At 36.3% G+C, this 13,197-nt stretch overlaps 1 protein-coding gene across 1 annotated transcript in view; it reads right to left on the bottom strand.

Moving 5' to 3' along the window:
• Nucleotides 1-9,173, bottom strand: part of LOC114467378 (acid-sensing ion channel 1A-like) — a 96,473-nt gene extending 87,300 nt beyond the window's left edge. The window contains exon 1 of the mRNA XM_028453611.1: nucleotides 8,461-9,173. Coding sequence (XP_028309412.1) covers nucleotides 8,461-8,822 — 362 coding nt within the window. The 5' untranslated portion in view covers nucleotides 8,823-9,173. The remainder of the gene's footprint in view (nucleotides 1-8,460) is intronic.
• Between the last annotated feature and the right edge of the window lie 4,024 nt (nucleotides 9,174-13,197).

Genomic DNA, 13,197 nt, shown 5'->3' on the forward strand with positions numbered 1-13,197 from the left:
AGAATCGTATCGTGAACCCAGTATCGTGAATCGAATCGTATCGGAGTTGAGTGAATCGTTACATCCCTATACTTACTGTATTTTGTAGTGTGGAATGTTGAAATAGGCTTAATCAAACAATATTACTCCAACAGAGAACAAAAGGTCAGCAACAATAGAGATGAGAAAAACAAATTAATTATTATTATTAATCAATGGGTTACATACATTTTAACCTTAAACTTAAGAGTATTCTACAATTGAATTAAAATAAATGTATAAATAAATAAATTAGAAGACCCTGAAATAAAACCATAATAAATCCAATAAAAACTAGAGATGCACCGAAAAGAAAATTTGAGGCTGAAGCCGAATAAAATATAAACGCTTGGCTGAATACCAAACGTGGTTGTTAGACATGTTTTTTAAAAAAAATGAATGTTTATTGAATATTGTGACATTTTTTAAATATTCCAGTAGCCTTTGCTTTTAAAAAAAAAAAAAGCACAACAAAGTGTTTCATTTATATCAGTCCTTCAAATAAAACAAAACATGCAGCCAAAAAAAAAAATAGTGTATTAAAGGGGAGGTATGATGAAAAAAATCACTTTATAATAGCTATAATGGTTTTGCTACAGTGATATACATCCCTTTAGCCTCATTCAGAGGGACAAAGTTGAAAAAGTTCTGTTTCCACCCTCCCTTGTTATTCCACATTTTGTAAAAAGTCAGCTTTAAACGGGACAGTTGGATTTTGCGCACGTTGGCAGGTGACGTCATCCAACACGTCTCCTAGAATGTGAGTTCCTCCCTCCTCAAATATCTAACAGCCAAAACAACACTGCAATATAATATAGAATATATATTAAGCTGTCATATGTAAATACAAACTGCACTACTTTTTCCACTGCCGATCATGTTGGGAGTCACTGCTTGAAGCCACGGACCCATTATTTATACACATCAGCTGTTAGCACTCCATGCTAATGCTACACCAGCCTATGCAGCGTGTAGTGTAAGGAGGAAACAATGGGGGTGTTTACGGATTTGTGGCTCACAACGCTAACAATGGACTCGGTTGTGGAATTGGACGGTTTCCAACTTTTACGCGGTGACGGACGACGGAGAGCGCTAAGCGGAAAGGAGAGAGTCTGGCTGTGTTTGTGTGCGGAAAGGATGAGCTGCTGCTGACGGTTCTGCAGCAACGCGCACACACTTTTCCGACTCTAAATCACTGCACGTTGTTTGATTGCGTCATATGCTACTATTCGGCCTCGCTTTTAATTCACTAAACCGAAGGACGAATGTTGCAATGGCCGAATATTCGGTGCATCCTAAATACAAACTGGTTATTCTTTTAAAGTGCAAAATAACAATTTAAGTTTTGTTCCCCTACTGGTACATGTGTTTATTGTCCAGGAAAGTACAAGCCATGAGCTGTGTAGCAAAAAAATCATAAAGTACATATAAGTGTATATGGGGTGACTCACTAGAGGAACAAATCAATGCCGAGCCGGAGGCGGGCCATGTGACCGAGCCTTTTAAAGCCAATAAAGCTTATGATAACGTCACTTTACGGCACACACATTCCCACAACAGCAAGGTTTACAAGCATTACTACATAATATACACACAGTTATGCAGTTTTGAAGTCAATCAAACGGACATGAAGTCTAACAAAAGTGTGATGCTACCTGGCCCCTAATAATAAAACAAGAAGTTCAGCACCATGGATAGCGACATCACCACTCTGACGCCCACTTTAACCGTTTCCTCTATTGAGAGCACAGCAGAATAATGCATCAATTACTATAACGTTTAATGAAATGGACACAGCAGCCCACATGTTCACATAGAAACTTAAAATCAATATGAAGTAATAGTTTTACTCACTAGCATTTTTGCCAGATACGGAACAGACTTCTGCTTTGGTATTCTGCTTTAGTTCGTTTTCATCTACACCGTAAACGGTTTGTTTGTTGAAACATTTGTATTTGAAGATGTTGATTCGCAGATACAGGTGCATAGAAGTGTTTTTACTTCATTTTGATATTACAGGGAATACAGAGAACAAATTACAACAAAAATGGTGTCAAGCCAATCACTGAAAAAGAACAAGACATCATGTGCAAAAATGTCTATAGAGTGTTTAGAATGGAGATGAAAATAAGCTTTCAAACGGCAATTTCTACCTTTTTCTTTTCTTCAAGGAGAAAATGATGTTCAGTTGATTGATCTATGAAACATTATCTGGTGAAAAAAAAAGTATAAGGGATAGCAGCAAACATCCAAAAAAACATTTTCTTACTGTAGGTGAAATATAACTTTGTCTACAAAGGCCAATGGATGAAATGAAATCGTAATCGAATCTTGGCTGACTTTGTGATACCGAAAAATATGTGATCGAGGGCCAGATTGTAAGCGTTTAAAATAATGACTGATCTACATCTTAATACAAGAAAGAACAAATGGTTTGGGTATTGTGTTGTTTGTGTATTATGTTGTCATTTTTTGTATTTTTGGTTGTCATTTTGTATATTTTACAGTTGTTTATTATTAGTTGTCTTTATTATTTTGCTTATTTTTGTTAACCTACTGTACTATAGATTTGTCTGTAATATGCATGTTTTCTATTTTGTAAATGTCTGTTTTTGTGTACTTTGTTTTTGAAAACTTCGGCTGTTTTATTGTGTGTAATTTTCTGCAATTTTGTGTGTTTTTGGAGTTTTTTTGTGCTTTTTACTCTGGGACCGCTCAAAATTAGAATGAGTGCTGCATGTGGCTGCCAGTTGCCCATGTGTTTGAATTAGTTTGGTATTATTTCTAGCTGTCGGTGAAACATAACTGTTAAATCTTAACATTTTGAAAGCCATTCAATCAAATAAAATCGTAATCGAATCTTGGTGAATTTTGTGATAGCAACAATTATCATACTGTTGTCCAGAGAGGCAAGATCATATCGTATCGTTCCACTCAGTTTCTTCCCCAACTCTTTGCTTTGTGGTTGTTTTACGCTCTATAGAAAACAAAGGTGTGTGTGTGTGTGTCATTGAGCAGGATGCCAGCTGACCCTCATCAAACGCAGCACTGTCTGCAGCTCTGGGAAATTTACTTTGGCTTAATGACGCACACACAAATCTGACCATGATGGCTTGTAATAAAGGAGTGTGGAGTTGCTATAAATGCATACGCTCTTTACCCTGGCTGTGATCTCACACTGTGCTTTTATTAAAAAATGTCACCATTTTAATGGACTCACCAAACAGCAGACTGCTAGGAGCCTATTTCCCCTACACAGCCTAAAAATGAAATTCCATTTCACAAATTCTTTTTATGAATGCCCTTTTAAAATCAGTGTGGTATTTGACTGATATATTCTGAAACATACTATTAATATTCCGTGTGCTACCTGCAGAACATGAATGAGATTCAAATTCAATAGTCTTTTATTTGATCCAAGCCTGATAACAGGAAAAATGAAAAAAAACTATGCACATAAAAGCATATAAATGTACTATGGTTGTCAGTATAATAATCCTTCAGGTTCAGTTTGGGTCACAAGAGGGTCTCCGACTTCAAAATGAAATAATCTCATCACCAAGTCAGTCATAATTAATCTTATACAGACTTAAAGTAGGGTTTTTAGATTTTTGCTAAAGCTTTTTCTTAAAGGGATCCTCCACTGTTTTTACAAATGTGGCATAAAACCTTTGAAATGTCCTTATTAGAAGATCTATGCTTAACAAAATGCATTATTTTGCACCACATTCATTTTATTAACTTTTAAAAATGAGATTATTTTAACGTTTTAGAAGCTTTTTTAGCAGCTTTTTCACTCAAAATGACAACTTGTGCTGCTCTGGGTTGCTCTAAAGATCAGTAAAAGTTAAAAAAAAAAAAGTAAATGTAAATCTCGTTTACCGAAATTTAATAAACAAAATCAGTAACCCGAAAACATCTGTGACCGCAGGGAGCGACAGTTCCAACCCTGCTGTTTTGTAGACGGCATGAAGAAGAGAAGAGGAGCAAAAAATCTGGATTATTAAACCATACCTTCAACCATTTCAGACAAGAACGGTGGTTCTTTGCAGCAGACAAATTCTGCTTGTGTCGGAATTAATGAGCAGCAGTCGATCCTGGTTTCCTGGATTATTTACATGCACCCAGAGCTCTTCTTCTCTTCTTCATGCCGTCTACGAAACAGCAGAGTTGAACTGTCGCCCCCTGTGGTCACAGATTTTGTTTATCAAATTTTGGTAAACAAAAGAGGTTTGCATCGCCTTTTTAAACTTTTACTGATTTTTAGAGCAACCCAAAGCAGCACAATTTGCCATTTTGACTGAAAAAGCTGCAAAATGATCCAGAATGCTTCTGTTCTATAAAACTCAAAGGACTAAAAGGGGCGATTCCCGTCACTTCAACATGGCGGTGCACAGGCTCTAAATCGGTAAAATAGTCCCATTTGTAAAAGTTAAAAAAACAAATATGGTGCAAAATAATGTTTTGTTAGGCATAGATCTTCTAAAAAGGACATTTCAAAGGTTTTAGACCACATTTGTGAAAACAGTGGAGGATCCCTTTAAGTAAAAGCCAGAGGCCGTTTCTGTTTGATTGAAAGAGAGTCTAATCCAGAGGAGGTGTGGAGACCCTGCTGTTTTCCACCATGTGTGAGCCTGCCAAAAAGACACTTTATGAAATAAAATCATGAGCAAGCCGACGGGTGAGCCTGGAACTTCCTCAGCAGACACCCCAGCAGCCATGGATGCAGCCTAAATATCACGCCACAAGACATTTCCCAGCCCAGTGAGTCTGAACATGAAAAGTGGGCGTAGAACAGCTTTAAATGGATTTCACGCCACAAGCATTTTTCGTTTCAGGCCAGGGGTGTAACTGCTAAGTGTGCCAGTGCATCGCCTCTCCTCCTAGCCAAGGGAGGACGGATAATAAGCAACTAAATCCACTTTGGAGTGCAAAAAGTTAAGATGAGTGGATGAAGAAGGGAATTTAAACGCAAACTCATGTGCAGCATTTCTTCTGGAAACTGCAGGGTAATTTTTCAGTTTGAAAAACAATGTCCTGATTAAGTCCATTAATATCATTCATAGAGAAATAACTGTCAAAGCAACGATTGACATTTTGTTTGACGCACGAAAGAAATTTTTAAAACACCACATAAAGAAGAATATAAGCCTAGATTATCTGCTTATTTCTGCACTTTTTGTTCTCTACTACTCACAAATAAAATTCATTTCCATGCATTTTTTTTTGTCTGTTTTCTTGCACAAAAATAGGTGCAGTTTTTTTACTTCTATGTACAGTAGCAACACCGAACGACAATCATTTTCTGCAAAATCAAACTACAAATAAAGTGGTTAAAACAAAGTTGACCTGGATTGTAATTAGTAAACTCTGTTATCTGCACATTATTCTATTGCAGAGATAGGCAGCTTTGAGCACAGTGGGGGCCACAAAAATGTGATTGTCCGAGGGACAATCAATTGAAGGCTCGCAGGCCAAGTTCGGCCGGCCAAATCATCTCGTCCGGCCCGCAGGAAGATTTTGTTCAAAGTAAAAATTAGCAATGTCCCGATACAACTTTTCCATTTCTGATATTTCAGCCTTGCATATCGACAGATACCAATATTGATTCAATATTAGCATGAATCATACATTACTTTTTTTTTTTTTTTATAAAAAAATAATTACTTACTTATTTTGTAGTGTGGAACGTTAGAAAAGGCTTGATCAAGTGATGTCACTCAAACAGAGAACAATAGTCAGCAACAGTAGATATGAGAAAAACTGACCCATTTATTATTAACCATTGGTTACATACATTTTAACCTTCAACATAATAGCTACAGTATTCTACAATTAAATAAAATAAATAAAAAATAATAATAATCAGATATTCGTTTTCAGGCTGATATCGGACCGATATCAATATCGGATCAGGACACCCCTAGTAAAATATACAGCAAAAACAGGACTTTTTGTAAATTTCCATACAAATTGTAGATAAAATACAATGGGGGGTGCAATACTTAACTACATAATTTACAGTGATATTAAATCGCAATTTATTTATTTTTTAAACTAGAAAATTCTCGCAAATTATCCACAGAATTTTGGTAAATTACATTGCAAATTTGGAGAAATCTTCCGTAGTTGCAAAGTCAAAGAATTTTGACCAATTGCTAAACATTCAGAATTTTGTTTTAAGTTGTTGCTTTCTGGCCCACTAGAGGTCAAACTGGGTCGTACATGGTTCTTGAATTTAAATAAGCTCTGGTTTAGAATAATAATCTCAGCATTCATGCAGGAAGGATTTGTGTATTTTGTTGTTGTTTTTAGTAATTGTGTGTATTTTTAGCTGTCATTTCGTATATTTTTCAGTTTATTATTATTAGTTGTCTGGCATGTTTGAGTTATTTTGCTTATTTCTGTCGTCTTTTTTGTAGTTTTGTTTGTAATATTCATGTTATTTTGTTAACATTTTCTGTTTTTTGGTTACTTTTGCTGTTTTTGTGTACTTTGACTGTTTTCATGTGTGTATTTTTTTTCGCAATTCTGTGTGTTTTTGGAGTCATTTTTGCTTTTACTTTAGGGCCACACAAAATTAGAATGAGGGCTGCATGTGGCCCCGGGGCCACCATTTGCCCATGTCTGTTTTAATTAGTCATTGTGCTTTTTCCTTTATATTATTTGATAGCATTATAAAAAAAACAGTATATGAACTTATTGTAGATTACACGTGTATAGCATCTTGTGTATACAGCATTAGAGAGAGTTAAGCAGAGTGTTCAAACAAAAAGATTCCTGTATTTCAGCTGACAAACAAGGTCAAATAATGGATTTATAATAGTCTAATAATTTTAACTTTTAATACCAAGGGTGTGAATCTAAAAATGATTAAAAAAATTTAAAAAAAACAACCAGAGCATTTGTTATTTCACTTCAATCAGGAGGAAGCAGACTCTCCACATCTTTTATTCCAGTGATTACAATGCAATCTGCTGCCAGCCTCTGAGTTGATGCAGAACACAGAGCAGCAGCAGCAGCAGACAGCTGAAGGTTCCTGATTACAAAGCCTTGGATGATTCCAGCCTTGACAAGTGCTGAATGACTCAACAGAACTTATAGCATCATGGGAACAAACTTTTGATCTTATACATCAACACAATCTACGTCTCACTAAATTTTTATGATTAGTTTTTATTGATTTGCGTTCCTATTTAGTTGAAAAGGTTATATCCAGAGTTGAAGTTAAATAAAAGCATGGTTATTTGTTTGTCTTTTTTCCTTTCCAAAAATAGTGCATCGTTATTGTGAACCCCTTATTGTCTATCACAGGGGTTCTCAACCTTAGGGTCAGGACACTGAGATGTCGCAAGATGCCTTCAAGAAACTAAGAATATTTTCTGAACAATTTGAGCCCAGTTTAGCTTACTTTAACCCATTTATTGCAACTATTTTAATCTATTTTCATCACTTTTTCTTGCCAAATTTCTGCTCATTTTGATGCATTGCTCCATTACTCCCATTTCTGCCACTTTGTCAAATTTCAATACCTCTTCTGGCCATTTTTCCCACTTTCAAGACATTTTTGGCACCTATAAGTGCTTTCCACCACTTTTCCCACCTAATGTCACATATGTTGACCCATTATTGTCACTTTTAACCTATTTTCACCATATTTCATGCTCATTTTTGCCAGTTTAACCACATTCACAATTAACATTGTCCATTATTTGCCAGTTTAAACTAATTGTTCCAATATTGACACTTTGAACCCTTTTAACCACTTTTTCTGTCTGTTTTTTGGCCACTCCAATTGGCAACTTTCAATATAGCTTAAATGAGCAAAATGTGGCAAACAAATAGTGAAAAAGGGCAAAAAATGTGGAACAAAAAGAAGCTAAATGTATTGATTGGGCAAAAGGTATCTTGTTTGAATGAAAAGTGGACAAAAAACTTTTAAGAAAGGACAAAAAAATTGCTAAAAGTGTCATAAATAACTTTCAAAAATGGGAAAATTGGGATTTTTTTTTTTTGGGCAAAAGGAGCTAAAATGTGAAAAGGAAAAAAAAAGTGTCAGAACTTTTTGAAAAGGGGCAAAAATGGGACAAAGGAAGTTAAAAAATGGCCAAAGGAAAAAAATAATAAATAATAATTAAAAAAAATTAAATAAATACTTTTTTTTTAAAGAGGGGGGTTAAAAAGTTTGTATTTTTTTTACTTTTTTTGAATTGTAATGAAATGTAAATTTGACTTTTTATGGACCCCAGGAAGACTAGCAACCACCACGTGGAAGCTAATGGGGATCCATTAAAAAACATTTAAAATGAATCCATAAAGAGCCACATGTTGAGCATCACTGTGTCCACTCATAATGTAGTGGACACAAAATGCCAGAGGTACATGTATGTCCCAGTCCAACCTGTAAATGTGACTGGGTGGTGCTGGGTGTGTTGAGTTTACCTCTGGTTGAGCAGAGCCAGCAGCTCTCCTGCGTGGTACAGGTCATTGCGCGTCACTCTGCTGAAGCGGAACGCGTTCAGGTTACAAAACGTGACCGCGGGGAACGTCATGGTCGGTGTCGTGACCTCGTCCAGCTTGGTCACGTGCGGGTACTCGAGGTAGAAGTGGATCCGGTCCACGCACACGTAGAGCAGAAAGGTGGTGGAGCTGAGGAAGAAGAGCAGCCACAGGCAGCGCCGGACGCACGAGCGCTCGTACGTGAAGATGTGCGAGATTCCGTGGAGGGTCGACCTGTGCGCGAAAACTTCTACGGGCGGAGGTCGATTCACGTCCATCGCTTCGGTTTCCACTTTCAGGTCCATGGTGACCGCAGACCGCAGTTTGGAAAACACGGAGCTAGATGTTCAATCACCCGCAGCTGGAACAACTCCCTGCATTCTCCATCGATTACCCCGCTCAACGTTGGAAAGTCACGGGCTTGCTTTGCATGTTCTCCCCCTGCCACGCAAACAAACGCAGCGTGCACGAGCGCGATGGCAGTGCGCCGCAGAGGTGTTTGACAGGTTCTCAGGAGGAAGTCAAGTGTGTTTCATAAGCAGCATTCAGTCAGAAGTCCAGAGAACATGCATCACCCCCGCATAGAGGCAGGACTTCAACCCGCGCGTCTCTCCTCCCCATCCACACATGCTCTCCTCTCTCTGCCTGATGTGAAGACTGTGAGGTCTGTCAGAGCCACGTATAGGAGGACCCTGCAGGAGGAAGAGGAGGGGGAGGAAGAGGAAGATGAGTGGAGGAGACTCACGAGGGCTTCTCCAAAGTTATTCTTCAATCAAATGTACTATTAATACATGCATTATAAAAGGATGCAAAATGTACTGATTCTATACTTTAAGACAGTGATTCTCAACTGGTGGGTCGGGATCCAAAAGTGGGTCGCAAACCTGTATTGAGTAGGTCGCGAACAGCTGATCAAAAATAAATAAATACTAAGCCTCTCATGTTGGACCTGTCTTTTATTTTGAAAGAAACTCTTTCTTTTGACAAACATGCTGTGAAGTCCATGTTGCACAAAATATAAAGATTTATGTTAGAAAAAAAAAGAGAATGTGTGTTTTCAACAGCTAGTTTTGAAAAATGTGGGCCGCGATTTAATGGCCGTGGAAAAATGTGGGTCCCAGGGTGAGACCAGTTGAGAACCCCTGCTTTAAGATATTCTAAATCAGTGGTTCTCAAACTGGGATCTGGGAAATTTCTGTAAATTTCCATCAATCCATCCATTTTTTTGACCTGCTTGTTCTTTTTTACAGGATCTCCAGCTCTCATTGGGCGTTAGGAGGGGGTACACCTTGGATAGGGCGCCAGTCCATTTAAAAACAAAACAAACAACAAAATACACAAAAGTACATCAAGAATATGTAAAAGTACATCAAAGCATTGGCCCTCCCCCTAGTGGTCAAAAGTTGTCATTACAGTTTTCCCAAATTCATTCGAAAAATACAATTTACATTATATACAAATATTTTAAGTGTCATAAAATACAGTGATGTTTTGTCACAGATGTTAGTTCTACCTCAGGTGTGTAGTATAAGTTTTCACTGAAGTGGTCCCAAAACTTTTGAGACTTTAGGTTGGTTCTTCTTCTGTTGCACTATTCTTCTTCACAATGTAAATGGTGAAGCGACACTGCACCCAGCAGTTCATGTTTTGGTACGGCAGAAAGAAATGAACTCGAAAGCTGATTTTATCATAAATTCACAACAATAGACGACACATCAACGCAATTTTTTGCAGTCAACGTTATCATTTATGTTACTAATAATTTTTGTATGATTGGCTATGTTACACTCATTGTGGTGACGGCATTCATTTGTTGTAATACCTAGACTTTGTATGTTTTATACAAGACGAGTTACTCTTTAAAGAGTAATTAAACCCCGGAGTCGACATGTGCTAGTTTTTATAGAAGGGGCGGGGCCAACAGTTCTGGTTCATGACTGAAGAAATCACCAAAACGTCACAAACCACCAATAGCACAATTAGATTGTAATAGCCGGTTTTTAACCAACAGAGGGCAGTCACATTTTTACAACAAATTTATACACCAAATCGAAGTAGTTTGACTAAATTGTCAAGAGTTTGACTAGAATAAATCCCACAACACTACTTACCCACATTTATTCTTAGTAGAAAAAAGTGATTTTGGGCTGTAGTTACTATCTAAGTTCATTTCTACTACAAATATCTTAAATAATTAAGGTGAAATGTTCAGGTGAGTTCATTCCTATGATAAAAAACAAAAAAAAATGGCAGTAAATTGTGTTTTATTGATGTGAGGATTATGAAGGGATCCTTGGAACATGTTCTCCAATATAAGTGGTCAATTGATCCAAAGAGTTTGGAAAATGTTCTTGGTTTAAATCATCAAATACAGCCTAAAATGTATTACTCGGCCACCGAACAAAAGATTCATGTGTTCATGCAGAGCAAATCATCACAAACTATAAAATTTAAATGTTTTGGAAATTTAAATCAGTACCCGTAAAGAGAGATTTAACTTTAAAATGAGACCAAGAGCAATAATCATCAAATAACAGAACTGAAGTGTTATTAGAAAGCTAGTGGGTAGAAGCTGGTTTACCAGATTGATTTATTTGTTTGTCGTGTGGTGTGAAAAAGGTGGGAAAAAAACGATCTGAAATGGCAGAAAATGTTGAAAGTTACTGATTAAAAAACAGAAAAACTAAGTATTGTTTCAGAGCTGCAAACCGTATTATTTTAAATAATTTATGCTTTGATTTAATATTTGAAAAGAAGTCTGTCATGTATATTGAGGAGGTAAGAAAGACAATCGTACATATGAAGTTTGTGAACTAGGAAATGTGAAAATAAAAGAAGTTATATCCTCATCATTAGTCTTTTAAGTCAGTTTCAATCAATGCTCAACATATCTGCAGTCTCCTTTATTTTGGTTCCCAACAATCTGCCTTTCCAGCTGAATGAACGGTCACGCCATTAAACAAACATCACCAAACACCAACCATACATTAGAGCTAGAGTTATGGTGCGACTTACTTCTGCTCCAAAGTCATTAACAGCAGCACAGCACTGAGAAATAATGTGCCATGTTTCGATTCTAGCCATGAATAAACGCTGGCATTTCATCCCCAGCTGGAAACTGGCGTGAAAAATGGACGTGGCTCAGCAACAAGGCAGACTAAACTTTGTTAATGTCACAAAATATTTATTAGATGCCACGAAAGACGTATTACACACACTAAATCTTTGTGAAGAAGTCTTTGTGACTGATGAGTGCTTATACTGGAGATTTTTGGTTTTTAAAAATGAAAGAACTCATGCAATGATTATTTATTTTTTTTTTTATTAACTTTTTAATTTAAAGCTAGCTTTCATTATTAAATGCCAACACTTGGTAAGGTTTATGTGTTCTGAAAAAATACCTGAATAATCCTATGCCTTTTGTTGGATAAATTAAAGAAGATAAATATTGTAGGCCTGGAATGTTATTAAATTATATCTACACTCCACTGTACAATACTTACATCACATTAGATACCATCACAACAAAAAAGGCTTTGCACTGCCCTGTTTTTTTTTTTTTTTTTTTTATAGTTTCCCCTCTAATAAAGTGTTATTAGATGCCTTTACGTAGGGAGGGCTGGTGATGGCCACAACCATACACTATAATAAGTAATGTATTACTTTATGTTTTGCAAGAATTAAACTTGCATAGCTGTTGCAAAAAAAAAAAAGATTGCACCACATTTGTTAACATTTGACAACATATGCAGATAAAAACAGTTATCTAAAAATAACAGATGAGTTTAAAAAAAGAAAAGAAAAATAATTGGTTTTCAAATGTGAATGTATACTCAACTGCACGTTGGGTTGGGATTCACTCTTTATAGCAGTGTTTTTAACCTTGGAGCCTGGAATTTAAATGGGGTGGCCTGAAATGTCTAGAAATTGATAAAGAAATTAATTATTTAAAATGAGTTTTTTTAGATTGAATTGTTTTTAATTATTTTTCAAATTAAAACACGATCCTAAACATCTGTATTATATACTTTCACTGTGTCAAATTTAAATCTAGTTAAAATAAAATGCAGTATAGGGAAAGAGAATATAAATAAAATAAATAAAATAAATAAAATAAATAAAATAAATAAAATAAATAAAATATCTGAATTGGCGTACCTTGTCATTTTGTACACTAAAATTAATGATAGAAACAAAAATGTATCAAGTCACCAGAAATGTGTGATATCCAAATGGGCTCACAATACAAAAAAAGCTTGGGAACCACTGCTTTATAGCAGCGATTCTCAACTGGTGGGTTGGGACCCAAAAGTGAGTCACGGACCTGTAATGGTTGGGTTGCTGACAGCTGGTCAAAAATAAATCAATACTCAATGTTTCTCATGTTGGAGTTGTCTTTTATTCTGAAAGAAACTTTTCGTTTGACAGGCATGCTGTAAAATGCATGTTGCACAGGACAACATGTAGATTTATGTTTTTAAAAAGATTATATATGTGCATGTGTGTGTTTTCAATAGCTATTTTTTGAAAAACTTAATTTAGTTGGTTGAATTCTAAAAAAAATAAAAACGGATGAATGTCCGTCTGCTGTCCTTGGTCCTGAGGGGTTATTTCTGCTGTTCTTCTGTTGTCCTGCAGGGGGCGGTGCAGCGACTGTTGTTCACATTAACCCTGAAAACG

Source organism: Gouania willdenowi, chromosome 7 (assembly GCF_900634775.1).
Source record: "Gouania willdenowi chromosome 7, fGouWil2.1, whole genome shotgun sequence".
NCBI lineage: Eukaryota > Metazoa > Chordata > Actinopteri > Blenniiformes > Gobiesocidae > Gouania > Gouania willdenowi.